This window comes from Amblyomma americanum, chromosome 2 (assembly GCF_052857255.1).
Source record: "Amblyomma americanum isolate KBUSLIRL-KWMA chromosome 2, ASM5285725v1, whole genome shotgun sequence".
Lineage (NCBI taxonomy): Eukaryota > Metazoa > Arthropoda > Arachnida > Ixodida > Ixodidae > Amblyomma > Amblyomma americanum.
The window spans coordinates 158,713,928-158,729,550 of record NC_135498.1 but is presented as its reverse complement, the minus strand read 5'-3'; the positions used below and the strand labels follow the sequence as shown (position 1 = coordinate 158,729,550).

Here is a 15,623-nt window from a genome sequence, read left to right as displayed (position 1 = left end):
CGTAACCAGGCGGTGACTACATTTATTCCAAATTGCATGCGTCAAACATGGGATGACTTAAAAATTTGGCAACGCCCATCAGTGTTGTTGTTGTTGTTGTTGCCTCAAATACGATGGAACATACCCACGGGGGGGGATTGGCCAGGGTTTGGTGCAAATCCAAACCGGAAGAAACTCATCCAGGTTTATCTCAAGCAGCTCATAAATATAGACGAATCTGAGAGTAAAAGAAAATCACAAATCTTGAGAGATATTGAGAAAATCAAATTAAAATCGAGGAAACAAAGCAGTGTGGGTGGAAAAACTAAATTTTAAGGAATTAATCAGTGTTTTTCTCTGAGCTGCGAAAGTTTTTCTTTCTTTTTTCACTACAGGATACCATTAGGAGGGGAATGTTCTGCCTCACCTTCGTGTTCAGGTTCGGGCATAGGTTCGTCGTATTGTGCAAATAGTTTGTATATACTTGTTCTCCGCCTATCCTCTCTTCCGGTCCCTTCACCTCTTTCATTTCATTTCTCCATTCTGTCTGCTATCCTTTATTTCCGCTGCCCCAGCTCAGGTGCTTCAGTATCGATGGCAGATGCCGGGGCTAGCAAAAATCTTTTCCTTTCTTTTTATTATTATTTTAATAAATAAACCACTGCCACCACCACCATAGGTTTGTCGCAGTATCAGGTCGATGTTCGGTGAATTTGCCTCGAACCGGAGCTAATATCTCGTGCTTAAATGTGCTGCTAGCTTGGAAGAGGGAACAACTACAAAGAATGTTTACTACATTCGAACTAGGGCGAAAGCACGCAATTTTGCTAGGTAAAAGACGTTGAGCAGGCAGTGCCGTGGGATAGAGCGCTCGCGCTATAGGCAAGCTGTGGGCCCGCAAGAAACGATTTTGCTCGGTTCAGAACCACCGAATTAGTGCCACGTAGAAGACGACGAAGAGCGGGCAGGGCCGCGGGACGGAGCGCTCGTGCTAGGAGAACAGACAATGGACGATTGTGTTCGGGGTTGGCAACCATCGGATTAGTGCTTGCACTCTAAAACAGAGCTGCGCGAGCATTGCATATAGAATGGCAAGGTAGCAGTTTCTTTTGCTGCACACACACTATCGGTGGCGCACGTCACCAATGTTGGGTAACCATCACCGCTTGTCTCAAATCACCACCTCAAACCACCACTTTGAGCCAGAAACGCGGACGGACGTGGGACGCATACTAAGGTTTCAATCTCTCGCGCACAAGAAGAAGAGAAAAAACTATTTCGCGGCCCGGATTCTGGTGGCTGTTTCCCGTTGATGGCTTGAGGCTGCAACTCTGCGCGGTGTGACAGCGTGCTTACCAGTAGAGCCCAGATCGATATAAACATGCTGCTTTTAATTGGCTGCCTCGTGGCGGAGTGCCATGAAACATTATGTATATAGAGTGGTGACAATGATCTCGTAGCTATTAATTCTTAATGTGTCGTCTTCGAACGCACGGTGCCAGTTTCATTCACTACCTAGCAAAACTACAGTTTCCTCTCGTCAGCTGACAGTCATGAGACGGCGACCCAAAGCAGGGTCGAGCAAAAACTTTTCTCTTTTTCGCTCTTTCCTCTGCCAGTCCTTATAGCTCACAGGAAAAAGCAATTAGCAGCTTCGAGCCTTCACAGATGATAAGTACAAAAATCAATGTTTTTTTTTTTAAATCATTCTGTCAATTTCAAGTCTCCCTCGCGAAACTTCTCACGCTTTCCACACCGTACCAGATCCCTATGAGATTTTATTAGTGTAGCTGTTATCTTCCACGCAACAGCGCTCTTACGAAGAAGGAACGAAGCACCGTATGTTCTGCAAAAACTTATTCACGCCCATTATTATTATTATTTTTATTATTATTTCGGTGAGGAAATTATTGGTTCATTCTTTAGCCTACAGTGTACTTAGGTATGGAATCACAACTTTTGTTCATTGTTCTGGTATCTGGCATCAACGTGTAAATAGATTGTTAAAATGCATGATAAAGAGTGTTACTTACGATGTGTGTACTCCGCAAGATGTCAACCTTTTTCAGATGCTAAGGATGCCCAATTTTCGATCCCTTTTTGTTCATACTGTTGTACTAAAACATTTCTGGAGCGATACATTTAAAGTCCCCATTGTGCTTCCCCGGCCTTTACGTCAGGCTCCTGCATTTTTAGTTCCTCGCGCGCGGACCAGATTTGGTAAATATGCCCGAGCTTATTATGTTCCAAATATATTTAATGCTCTTCCCTCTGAAATTAATTCTTGTGAGTCTATACGTGATATTCGCAATAATCTAAAGAAATGGTACTTAGAATAATTGAGCTGTATAGTTCAATTTCTATGCACAGCAAAACTTTTCGGTTTCCACCTGTTTTGTGTTTGATGTGATATTACTTACTGTCTGTTTTGTATCTTTAGTGTCTCCTTTTTAAAAAAAAAATATAGTCAATTTTGCGGCCGAGTTTGGCTGTCGACTGTCAGGCTTCGCGTGACAAGCCACAATGATGGCTGAGGCGAACCTGGTTTCTGCTACTGTATCGAGTTTTGTTGAATAAAATTATTATTATTATTATTATTATTATTATTATTAATATTATTATTATTATTATTATTATTATTATTATTATTATTATTATTATTATTATTATTATTATTATTATTATTATTATTATTATTATTATTATTATTATTATTATTATTATTATTATTATTATTATTATTATTAAAGGGCGAAACAATGCTGCCTTCTTTACGTGCGGTCATATAAGCTCCATTGTTGAGCTCGTGCATGTACACAGGTGGTGGTTCAAGCAGTTTTCTAAGCGGAATTATAAAGCGTGGATGGAGAACTACAGAGAATGTTTACTATATTCGAATCATGGCGAAAGCAGGGATTTCTCTTTCGTAGAAGACGACGACAAGCGGGCTGTGCCACGCGACGAAGCGCTCGCGCCAGCTCAGCTACGGACAGAAAACGCGACAAACGACGGTATCGCTAGGGGTCGGTACCCATCAGATTAGTGCTTACGCACTAATAAGGGAGTAATTTCTAATTGGCATCCACCTAAGGGCTTTCACAGACACTTCATAGTTAAAGAAAAATTTGCCCTGGCTCGGGGTTTGAGCCCGGGACTACAGCGTCACTGGTGCAGGCGGGCTACCAACTCAGCTAACCGGGCAGGCCAGCATATGGTAGGGCGAGAGCGAATTGATCAAAAACTCTAACTTCCGGAGCCCTTCTCTACGGCGTCACTCATAGCCTGAGTCGCTTTGGGACTTTAAGCCCACATAAACCATCGAAGTGGGAACAGTTTTGGTCAAATTTTTATACGAATCCCCCAAGGTAAAGTAGATTTGTAATAATGAAGTAACTGCTCGTTAGCTCTCGCCCTGCCATACGTTAGCCATCACTGCAGCGGTGAAGTTGTGGTCCCGGGTTCGAACCCCGGACCAGGACGAATTTTTCTTTAACCATGAAGTTTCTGTGGAAGCTGTATAGCTTTCCTTTGTAGCCGCATGACTAGGCTAGGTGGATGCCTAAGCTGTGGAGTTCGCCGAACTCGGACCTGCGAGGAATTCCTAGAAGACCAAAGTGAAGGCGGATAAGTCATCGGGAAGACACGCAGCTGCGAGGACTGGCGCTCGCGGAAGCAGCGGCGGGAGCAGCAGCGACAATGGCGGCGCCAGGTGGCCAATTCTGGCTCAGGCCGCCGTACCGAGTAGTACTTTCAACGGTCACGCTGGGGATGTTAATTGAAAGAAGGCTGCGGCCTCGACACAGCTCCCGTGTTTTGGACAACAGGCGGAGAAGTACAATGTCGTTCAACCACCTGTTGGGACCCGGCTGGACATTCCTTTCCCGCGGTGGTGCCGACCCCGCAACGCTGGTGAAGACGACAAGCCAGTGTTCAAGGCGTCTTCATCCCTGTCCACTTGCGGGGAATCGGAGTGTCCTTCCTTTCCCACGAGGGCCTCGACCCGATCGCCATGGCGTTATTGACGCAACAGTGTTCGAGTACCGTCTTTTCCCCCTTCCTTCGACCGAGCTGCGAGAGAGCATCAGCACCACCACCTGCTGTGGGCGGTACCACCATTGTATTCACATACTCACTTGATTGCACATCATTCTCCGAACCTTATTTTCCAGTCAGGGATCTGGAGAATACAAAGGGTATTTAACAGGGTGCTGGTTCGTTGCCGACACACTCCTATCTCGGTTGTAAATATGTAAAAATAAACCTACTTTACAGTTTCTTTCTTAACGGAGTCCAACACCGTCCTTCGGAGCCGAGACCTGCGGTGCTGAACGAGTCAGACAACCCAAGGGCCCCTCCATCTCCAACACAGGTGGCACCGGTTGGAGTGAAGGGTAGTCCCCAGCACTTGGTAGCAACAGTGGGATTGAAGCGCAATCTCCAAGACTGGTGGCACCAGTGGGTTTGAAGAGCAATCCCCAACAACGCCAACGGTATTTAAGAAGCATATGACCATGCCGCCATGTCGTAGCGGAAGGCGGAGGCTAAACCTCTTTCTGCGATCTGCGCGGACTGCTTCAAATGAGAGTTTATCTGCTACAGCTACGCTTTATACAAGCAGACATTTTTCGTCACCTGTTGCACTTAATAGTCTCCGTGTAGCGAAAAAGAAAGAGGTGATGTCCATACATACCTCGCGTCTATGTTCGCTTTATGAACTGTGGAATCTTTTTTTACATAAATCGAAGTGGTGTCCTCATTTTTAAGGGAGAGAGTGAAAATTTACAAAGCCCTTCTTCCTTCAATTAGTGGTCTGTGATCTGCTTAGTGATCATCATGTCTGCCGGGTTTTTGAACGCGAAGCCTGCCCGTAGCTTCTAATTAAAAACTTGTTAAAAATCGTTCGCTGAACGGCCCCTAGTCTCGTAAACAACTTTCAAAGCGACAGCTGCGTATAGAACAGCTTAAACGACGAAGTATGTCCTGACATAAAAGTGAGACTCAGACGTCAAAGTGAGACGTCATTTCTATACTCGAGTTTTACATTAGACAGCAGATTTTATTCCTATCAGTGGCAGGGAATATAGAGAACGCGACTACGTTAACGCAACGATCTGCCACCACCACATTTCCTGGCTCGTCCACTGCGCAACTACTTGCGGCTATGCTGGCGCTGCTCAACCAAATCTGACTTATCGCGTCTTTCTGACAGCAAATAGCACACGACAGTTTGGATTACAGGAACTGTACACGTAGCAGTAGTTGATTTCATACTCACGCACCAGGAAAACTTGCTCACCATGCGTTGTGCTGGCAGAAGGAAACCTATAACCGGATTAGAATACAAGAAAGCAAAGGCGTGCTCCGTTTATAATATCGGTAACGGCGCGGGATAGGATCCTCCCATGGCGTTAGCGTTTAAATGGAGGCGAAATGTATTAGACGTCCATGTGCTCTGAGATGCCAGGGCAAGTTAAAAAACTCCAAATAGCCAAACTTAAGCAAAAGCCGTAGGATGCCACGTCTCAGGTAGCCCATAGGCAGCTTTGTGTTTTAAATCCTGAATGCTGTTTGTTTAAAGGCTAACCTGTCAAGGTGGGAAGCAACTCCTCAAAGTTTAAGGAAGCGTACAGACATCCAACAAGCAGAGGAAGAGAAACAAATGTCTCGTTAACACTAACTCGGGAAGACAAAGACCATAAAGTAGCCTGACATAACTTCAGTACAGAGGCAGTCGTAGAAGCTCGACGGCAGTCTCGGAAATGAGCAAACCTTCGGACGACGCGCCTGTGGTCTTGCGGCCTTTCTTTATGAGCCACCTAGTTTATATCACGGTTGTTTGCTCGGGATCAGCATCCAGCCACTGAAATCATATTGCCGCTGTTGAGAAAAAGAGCCCGCGATGACATCGTTACATCTTGTCCCGTGTCCGCTTCACCGCCTGGGGGACCACTGTCTTCACGACACAGCACCATGCGGGTGACAGATTATTTATTCGGGCTGAGCGGATTTATCTTTGCAGATGACGGCGCCGAATTTTGGGTATATAATGTAGACAGACGGTAAATACCGGCTACAACACTGTGAACATCCGTATTTCACATTAATCATCATCATCAGCCTGACTACGCCCTCTGCAGGGAACAGGCCTCTCCCATGTCTCTACACTTAATCCTTTCTTTGCCAGATGCGGTCGCCGTACCCCCGCGGAATTCCAAGGAAAGCTTTCCATGTACTTGTATTGGAAATTCTCGCAAAAATTATGATGCAGATTCTTCGACCCGATTGGCTGCAGTGATGGTAAGGAAACTCAACGCTCGCTTTCAAACAGTTTACTCTTTGTGGCATGCTCAAGCAGAACGCTAACTTGTACCAACTGGTTTGACTAGCTGCTGAAGCTTAGTATAGACAGAAACTCTGCGTCGTTACAGGCAAAGGAGCCAAGCATCTCGAAATGCGAAGACGAAGAAACTTCTTCAACGTCCTCCTGAAATCTGCGTTCATATCAGCCGCGGCGAAACTGCATCACGATGACGTCACAGCACTCCGCTTTCGCAGGAGCCTCAACGGAAGCAGCCCACGGCGGAATCAGCTCCTGCCGCCCAAAGCGATCTTCCGCCATTGCTCCCGGACGCCACTCGTTTTTCGCGCCAAAAGCAGCTCTGCTCGGACTGCGTTGGCCGCGGCGCGCTGGGCTCGCGGATGCAAAGCCGTGCCACAGACTCGCGATGGAAATACTGGCCCACGCGCTCACTGAGCTCAACAGCGGCCGGCTGCCGGCGTTCTGCTCAAAATTCAAGGTGTCCTTCAGCGCTGGCACGACCGAAGACACCGGCGACGCCGGGCCTTCGCTGGACGACGGGCGCAGGGATCCTTGCGTGGTCATCGGTGAGCGCTGGGCGCCGCCCGCACTGGTGCGGGGCCCGCGTAGCGCTTCTTCCAGTCCCTCTCGCACTTTGTCACCCTGGCCGCCTTGTGTGCTTAAGCGCCAGTGGTGCTTGCGCTTACCCCAGTGCAGACAGTTGTCCTTGCGTCATGCCTCATGGCGACCTTTCGTCAGCGGCAGGTTCTTCTCACTTCTGCCTGCACTTGCGCTAGCATGCCTTTGCTCTAAAATGCACGAATGTCCAATGAGTGCGAGCGGGCCGCAGCGGCATATACCGCGCGGAAGAAAGTTGGGGCAGGGTATTTTTCCGACAAACGTTATTTTTTACCGGGGGGGAGTCTCTACGCTTACACCGTAGCCAGGCATGCTAGTCTACGTAGTTTATTATGAAACTTCTAGTATGCTCGTCAGCGACCTTGTGTAAAGACTTCGAGCCGAGTGCAAAAAAAGAAAGCGAAATTAGACAGCAGATGCTCCGTTTGAAGTATGCGGGGTCTTGTGCCTTCTTCGGTTTGGAGCCTCACGGAGCTGTAGCTTCGCGGAAACGATGTTTCCGATGTCCTCCAGCCAAGGTAATGTGCCGGCCGGTTTTCTAAACAGCTCACCGCTCGGTTCCTCGGCACAGTACTTATGCCGAATATGCGTCCCTCGTTTCGACAATTTATCGCGCATACCTGCGTGAAGTTACTTAAAATTACGGTTTTTCATTTGTTGCTTTACTGCGCGTCCTACTTCTCCTATTTGATAAGTGTCGCACGCCTCTACCATGATATGCAGTGCAAGCTGTGCCGGTACCTCCGATTACTGGTGCGCTCTAAAATGAAGGGCGCCGCGAAAGTGAGCTCACTGTTAAAGCATCGACGTAGCTTCTGCATGCCTGCTTATTGCCTTATTCCACCTGCGAGAACGCTAAAGAAAGGTTCTTAACTCGCCGTTAGTACATCAGCGTTTTCTAGCGCCGTACCTCTATCGCATTAGAGGGTGTCAGAGTGATTCTCTATAAACCGGCGCTGTTCTCTATGAACGGATGCCTGTTGTTGTTGTTGTTGCTGTTGTTGTTGGTGGTGGTGGTGTTGTTGTATCTGTTGGATACATGTGCTAACAAGGCGAGAACAATCAGCTTAGTACTCGATTAGAGTTATTTTGTGCTAACGTGAAAAAATAGCATCTTCGTTATTAGGGCACCTTGGTCGGATAGTAGGTGCTTGTCGCATTTCAACGCGCAATATTAGCGTAGACACATTAATAAAGCAACCCATTTTCTCCAGGGTGGGGTTTGTTGCAAAAGGGTTGCAAGCCCCAAGGGTAGCGTTGGCCTGGCGGCCTGGGGCACAGCTGGAAACATCCGAAGGTCCCGGCAAAGGATGAGTCGACTGGCAACAAAACAACTTGTTTATTCTGGCATCGCAAAAGAGCAGCCGGTCAGGGCGACCACGTTACTCGAAGGAAGAAATCGAAGTCTCTCTTTGGCGTCCGGGGCAGCGGCTTTTGTACCCTCGGAGTCGAGGGCAAGAAGGAACGGCTTGGGATGAGTCGCACGAGACGGCGACGTACGGACATGTTGAGACGTGAAGTGACGCGTCCGCCGGGCCGGCGCCGGTCAGACCTCCTCGCCTCCCAGTTGGGGAGCTCCTCTCCCCGGCTGCCGCGCTTTGACAAGCGTGGGCACCAACATCCACACACACACACACGCACACACGACGACACGTGGCATTGAAACCTGCCTGGACGCGCTTGGCGGGAGGCGTTACGGCAGCACTGGACGGGCCCAAAATGACCGCCACTTTGAGCGAAGCCCCGGCGTCCGTTGCATCCGCGCCGGCTATACCGCGCGTCGTAGGCGAAACGTAACAGACCACCCCGCTGGGAGAAGGAGATCCCGATGGTCAGGGGACTGCATCCGCTGTCCGGAGGGATGTCGCTCGATGATGCTCGTAATCGAAACCGGTCGTCCCTCGACGTTGCTTGAGCGCAGCGCACAGAGAAGGCCTCGTTCTCAGGTTCAGGATCACACAGGACACTACAAAGTCACTTCGGGAGAGTTGCCATTTTTGTGCTTGTTCCCAGCAACCGTTAGAACTACGCCGAAACGCAACCGCTCAGTCAGCAAGCACGAGACAACCCTCACTAAGCTCTGCCAGGCTCTTTCCCCTTTTATACTACTGCCTAGTTACTTACAGTAGTCAAGCAGCACTCAGAACGCGTCCACAAATTGGAAAATTGCACTAGAAAGCATATGATCACTTTGAAACACTAAACAAAAGCAATATGTTAAAAATCCTGCCTCAGGAAGAAAACATCAGTAACAAACAACTTTGAGGCGGATTCCCACGTTAGGGGCCTCGACTTAAGCCATCGGCGTTACCGTTGAGACTCCCCTTTTTGTAACGCACCTCAAAGGAATATTGTTGCAAAGCGAGGCTCCAGCGCAGGAGGCGGCCATTTTTGGGAGAGATGGTCTGCAGCCATTGGAGAGGGCAGTGATCCGTCTCAATGATAAACCTCGAGCCGGCTAGGTAGCATGACAATTTCTGAACGGCCCACACGAGACACGCACACTCTTCTCGGTGGCGCTGTATGCCTGCTCACGACAGGTCAGCTTACGACTAGCATACAGGACGGGGTGTTCCACTTCTCCATTGTCCCTTTGGCACAGTACAACGCCCATGCCTCGCTCACTCGCATCGCACTGAACAACGAACCCTTTTGTGTAGTCTGGCGATCGTAGCACAGGCTGGCTTGTTAGGGCGCTCTTTAGGGCGCTAAAAGCTCTTTGTCTCGCCCCAGACGACTGTTTGGGGCTCTGTTTTTCTTAGAGCATCCGTCAGGGGAGCCGCGATATCGGAGTACCTGGGGATGTACCTCTGATAGTAGCCGGCGACACCTAAGAACGACCGAATATCGGTCTTCGTGCGCGGTTGCGGGAAGTCTCGCACAGCGGCCACTTTTATTTCAGAGGGGCGGCGACGACCCTGTCCAATCACGTGACCGAGGTAGACAACCTCGGCCTGTGCTAATTGGCACTTGGGAGCCTTGACTGTCAAGCCCGCTTCGCGCAGCCGGGTTAGCACTGCCCGCAAGTGTGCCATATGCTCAGACCAGGATGCGGAGAATATCGCTACGTCGTCTAAATACGGTAAAGCGAATTCTTTCTGTCCCCGCAACACTTTGTCCATGAGGCTTGAAAAGCAGTATGGCGCGTTCTTCAAACCAAAACTCAAAACTTTAGGACGGAATGTTCCCATTGATGAAATGAACGCCGCATACCTACTAGCCTCTTCTGTAAGTGGAACCTGCCAATAACCCCTGACAAGATCTAGGGTGGAAATAAACTGAGCGCTACTAACTTTCTCAAGGCGCTCCTCGATGTTAGGGATCGGATAAATTTGATCCTTAGTGATGGAATTAAGCCTGCGGTAGTCGACGCAAGGACGAGGTCCCTTGCCCGGTACCTCAACTAAAATCAAAGGGGAGGTATAATCACTCTCACCCGCCTCAATAACACCGAGCTGTAGCATTTTCTTTACCTCAGCCTCCATAATATCGCGCTGGCGGGGTGACACCCGGTAGGCCTTGGATCGTACTGGCTCTGGGGAGGTAAGTTCTATATCATGAGTAAGGACAGAAGTCCTACCAGGCCTCTCAGAGAACTGACCTTGAAACTCTTGTAAGAGTTGGTGTAGTTCGGTTTTCTGTTCAGGCGACAGCGGTGCTTTAATGATTAAGTCACTAATGACCTGATCAGTGTCTTCCCTGTTCGTCACTGAGCTTAGTCCCGGAAGCTCGACCGGAAGCTCTTCTAACTTTCCCGTGTCGGGCATTTCCTCTCCAGTACCTGGTGCCTTCAACGCTACAGGCTCAATTTTATCCAGTTCTGACGTGCTCGGAATATCAGCTTGCTGCGCCTCCGACCCTTTTTCATTGTTCGACAACGTCGGCCCCGCAACTACCGCCTTTGCAGCGAGCTCCCGAACTCTCGATCTGGTTAAGGCCTGAACGCTAGCCTCACCAAACAAAAGCCCCTTCTCGCGCAGGAGGTGATCGGACCTGTTCGAAAATAGGTACGGGTACTGGGGGGGGGGGGGGGGGGGGGGAGCATAGATGACACTACGGCCTCCGTCTCAAGTGCTCCGAAAGGTCCTTCAATAAGCACTTTTGCTACGGGCAGACACACGCTATGAGCTTCCACGGCTTGCTTGATCCATGCGCACTCGCCCGTGAACATATCTGGTTCTACGTAAGAGGGGTGAACTACATCTATTGTAGCTGCGGAATCACGAAGCACTCGGCACTCTTTCCCGTTCACGAGAAAGTCTCGCATGTAAGGCTCGAGAAGCTTCATGTTCTCGTCAGTGCTACATAATGACAAACACACGACTTTTCTTTTTGTTTCTGGACACTGCGCCGAAAAGTGGCCCGGCTTCTGGCACGTATAACACACGCGCGCTTGCCTCGTCTCGAACCGCTTTCTGCGTTCGGCTTCGGCTGCCGCCGTCTCCTTACGTTCGGTCGGATTGCTTTCACTCGCATCCGCACTACGTGTGTCCCCCCTTGCTGTCATGGGTGTGAACTTCGGCCTCTCAGACTTGGAGCCAAATTCACCCTTTTGACCGTCCTTAGCTCCGCGAGCCCGACGCGTCACAAACTCCTCGGCTAGCTCGGCGGCTTTAGCCACTGTACTAACGTCTGGCCTATCCAAGACCCAGTACCGCACGTTCTCAGGTAACCGACTATAAAACTGTTCCAGCCCGAAACACTGCAGAATTTTCTCGTGGTCACCAAACGCTTTCTCTTCTTTGAGCCACTCCTGCATGTTTGACATAAGCCTGTAGGCAAACTCTGTATATGACTCACTTCTGCCTTTTTCATTTTCCCGAAACTTCCGACGGAACGCCTCCGCTGACAGCCTGTACTTTTTTAGCAGACTCGATTTCACTTGGTCGAAATCCTCTGCCTCCTCTCTCTTCACGCGAGCGACTACGTCGGCCGCCTCGCCGGGTAACAAAGTGAGCAAGCGCTGTGGCCACGTTTCCCGAGAGAACCCCAGCTTCTCGCACGTTCGCTCAAAGTTAACCAGGAACAAACCAATGTCCTCTCCAAGCTTAAACGGCCGCATCAGATCAGTCATTTTGAACGATACCCGTTCTCCTGCACCGTGTGCCTGACTTCCATTACGAGCGCGTTCCACCTCTACCTCGAGACGCTTCATTTCCAAAGCGCGCTCTTCTTTCTCTTTATCTTTTTGTTCTTTACGTTCGCGCTCGTCTTTCTCTTTTTGCTCTTTACGTTCGCGCTCGTCTTTCTCTTTTTGCTCCCTCTCCTCAATGGTCTCAAGGCATTCCGACAGCTCGTCATCCTCAGCCTCCAACTCAAGAATAGCCCTTAGCAGTTCTGGTTTTCTGAGTTTGTCTGAGACATCCAGACCCAACTCTCTTGCAAGCTCCAGCAATTTCGGTTTGCGCAACGACTTCAAATCCATGGCTGCTCCGAATGCTGCTTTCTCTACTGCCTACTATTGTCTTGCCGCAAACTAACCCGGCAGCAACGACAACACAATTACCAGCTCTGTTTCTGACACTAACAAAAGCCTGGCAAAACTCAGAAGAAAGTCCCGCACTCACCAAACCTCGCAGCCAAGAATTCAGCGCAGTCGTTCCGCTGCAGGCAACCAGTCATCACACAGGGCTCGTTGCACTGCTCCCGGATGGTCGTTGTGCTGCTCAGCATACAGTTGACCGCATATCTTCGCTGCTGGCCTCCGTTGTCGCGATCTCACCGCTGGCAACCAGTTGTTGCAAAAGGGTTGGAAGCCCCAAGGGTAGCGTTGGCCTGGCGGCCTGGGGCACAGCTGGAAACATCCGAAGGTCCCGGCAAAGGATGAGTCGACTGGCAACAGAACAACTTGTTTATTCTGGCATCGCCAAAGAGCAGCCGGTCAGGGCGACCACGTTACTCGAAGGAAGAAATCGAAGTCTCTCTTTGGCGTCCGGGGCAGCGGCTTTTATACCCTCGGAGTCGAGGGCAAGAAGGAACGGCTTGGGATGAGTCGCACGAGACGGCGACGTACGGACATGTTGAGACGTGAAGTGACGCGTCCGCCGGGCCGGCGCCGGTCAGACCTCCTCGCCTCCCAGTTGGGGAGCTCCTCTCCCCGGCTGCCGCGCTTTGACAAGCGTGGGCACCAACATCCACACACACACACACGCACACACGACGACACGTGGCATTGAAACCTGCCTGGACGCGCTTGGCGGGAGGCGTTACGGCAGCACTGAACGGGCCCAAAATGACCGCCACTTTGAGCGAAGCCCCGGCGTCCGTTGCATCCACGCCGGCTATACCGCGCGTCGTAGGCGAAACGTAACAGGTTGTAGCATGGATTGCCGTCAGTGCTCCTCAAAATCTAAATCGTCGTTAGGGACATTGGCTAGATTGGGCAAGACAGGAACAAATGAAAACAACAGTGCCCTCTCTGCAAGCCGTTATAGACAGCGCAGTGACCTAAGCGCCGCCGCGTGACTATCGATGAAGGATACGGATCTTTTTCTTGTAGCTGTATGACTGTGCTGGGATAAACGGCAGCCATTAATTATTAGCTTAAGATAAAATATATTTCATATTGGGGATTTCCCATAAGTGCACTGGACTATCCGTGTTCCTCCCTTATAAATAGGTATTGCTCAAGATTAGTTTTTTGTTTTGAATTTTCCGATTTCCGGTTTCTTGCCTTACTTTCAGAGAACCGTCAAAGTTCCGCTTCGGAAAATCACATTTGGGCGCTGTGTTCCCAAAATTGGGACAGGGTTGTTCGTTTGGACTTTGCTCCAGGCTGTACTTAGCGACGAAGTGACAGACCACCTCTCTCCCATTCATCATCATCACCATCAACCTGACTACACCCACTGCAGGGCAAAGGCCTCTCCCATGTCTCTCCAGTCAACCCTGTCCATTCCCAGCTGCGCCCACAGTATGCCTGCGAACTTATCTCATCCACCCGATTAACCTTCTGCTGCCCCGTGCTACGCTTGCCTTCTCTTGGAATCCACTCCGTTACCCTTAAGGACTAGCGGTTATCTTGCCTTCGCATCACATGCCCTGCCCAAGCCCATTCCTTCCTCTTGATTTCGACCAGGATGTCATTAACCCGCGTTTGTTCCGTCACCCACTCTGCCTGCTTCAGGTCTCTTAGCGTTACACCTATAATTTTTCTTTGCATGGCTCGCCGCGTAGCCCTTAACTTAAGCTGAACCCTTTTCGTTCGCCTCCACATTTCTGCCCCGTAGGTGAGAACCGGTAAGATAAAGCTGTTGTACACTTTTCTCTTGAGGGATATTGGTATACTGCTATTCATGATCTGAGAGAACCTGCCATATGCGCTCCACCGCATCCTTATCCTTCTATTTTATTTCCCTCTCATGATCCGGATCAGCTGTCACAATCTGTCCTAAGTATTCCTTTACAATTTCCAGTACCTCGCTTCCAATTGTGAACTGCCGTTCTCTTGCTAGGCTGTTGAACATTACTTTGGTTCTCTGCATGTTAATTTTTAGACCAACCGTTCTGCTCTGCCTCCCTAAATCATTGATCATGCTTTGCAAGTCATCTCCTGAGTGATTCAGCAAGGCAATGTCATCACCGAATAGCAGATTATTTAGGTTTCTCTAATAATTCTTATCCCAAACTCTTTCGAATTGAGGCCTCGAAATATCTCGATCCTGTAAACAGGAGGTGAATAGCATTGGCAAGATCGTGTCTCCTTGCCTGACGCCCTTCCTTATTGGAATTTTATTGCTGACTTTATGGAGGACTATGGTAGCTGTGCAGTTGCTATATATATATATATGTATGTGTGTGTGTGTGTGTGTGTGTGTGTGTGTGTGTGTGTGTGTGTGTGTGTGTGTGTGTGTGTGTGTGTGTGTGTGTGTGTGTGTGTGTGTGTGTGTGTGTGTGTGTGTGTGTGTGTGTGTGTGTGTGTGTGTGTGTGTGTGTGTGTGTGTGTGTGTGTGTGTGTGTGTGTGTGTGTGTGTGTGTGTGTGTGTGTGTGTGTGTGTGTGTGTGTGTGTGTGTGTGTGTGTGTGTGTGTGTGTGTGTGTGTGTGTGTGTGTGTGTGTGTGTGTGTGTGTGTGTGTGTGTGTGTGTGTGTGTGTGTGTGTGTGTGTGTGTGTGTGTGTGTGTGTGTGTGTGTGTGTGTGTGTGTGTGTGTGTGTGTGTGTGTGTGTGTGTGTGTGTGTGTGTGTGTGTGTGTGTGTGTGTGTGTGTGTGTGTGTGTGTGTGTGTGTGTGTGTGTGTGTGTGTGTGTGTGTGTGTGCGTGCGCGCCCAAGTGAAAGCCCTAGGCCCCTCCCACTCCGGCGTGGGCGTCCTCAACCTAGGGAATGTGGGGAAGAAGAAGGGTATAAAAATCGACAAGGAGTACGGAAGAAGGAACGCTCAGGGCGACATCGTTCGCCAAGGGGGCCTTCAGCGCCGAAGCCCGACGGCGTGCAGCTTCTGCCAGCAACCGTTCGAGCTCAACTCCGGAGCCCCTCCATCGTCCCCATGAAGTCGTCGGCACGTAAGCTCGGACACCCCAGCCTCTGATGTATAATCATAATCATGTATAATTATTGAATATATCTGTTTGTTTAAACTGAGCCATACGGTGTCTCTTTGCCTCTCCGTCCCATGTGGACCTGCGCATTATGGGGGGTCGTCACAATACCTTGTAGGCAACGGACAGTCAGCTGATCGGTCTGTAATTTTTCAAGTCCTTGGCGTCTTCTT

General features: G+C 49.6%; 1 protein-coding gene across 1 annotated transcript in view; it reads left to right on the top strand.

The window, feature by feature from the left end:
* The first annotated feature begins 6,497 nt into the window (after positions 1-6,497).
* The window catches only part of LOC144119196 (uncharacterized), a 30,780-nt gene continuing 21,654 nt past the window's right edge, over positions 6,498-15,623 (top strand). Inside the window, exon 1 of the mRNA XM_077651879.1 lies at positions 6,498-6,864. Coding sequence (XP_077508005.1) covers positions 6,507-6,864 — 358 coding nt within the window. The 5' untranslated portion in view covers positions 6,498-6,506. The remainder of the gene's footprint in view (positions 6,865-15,623) is intronic.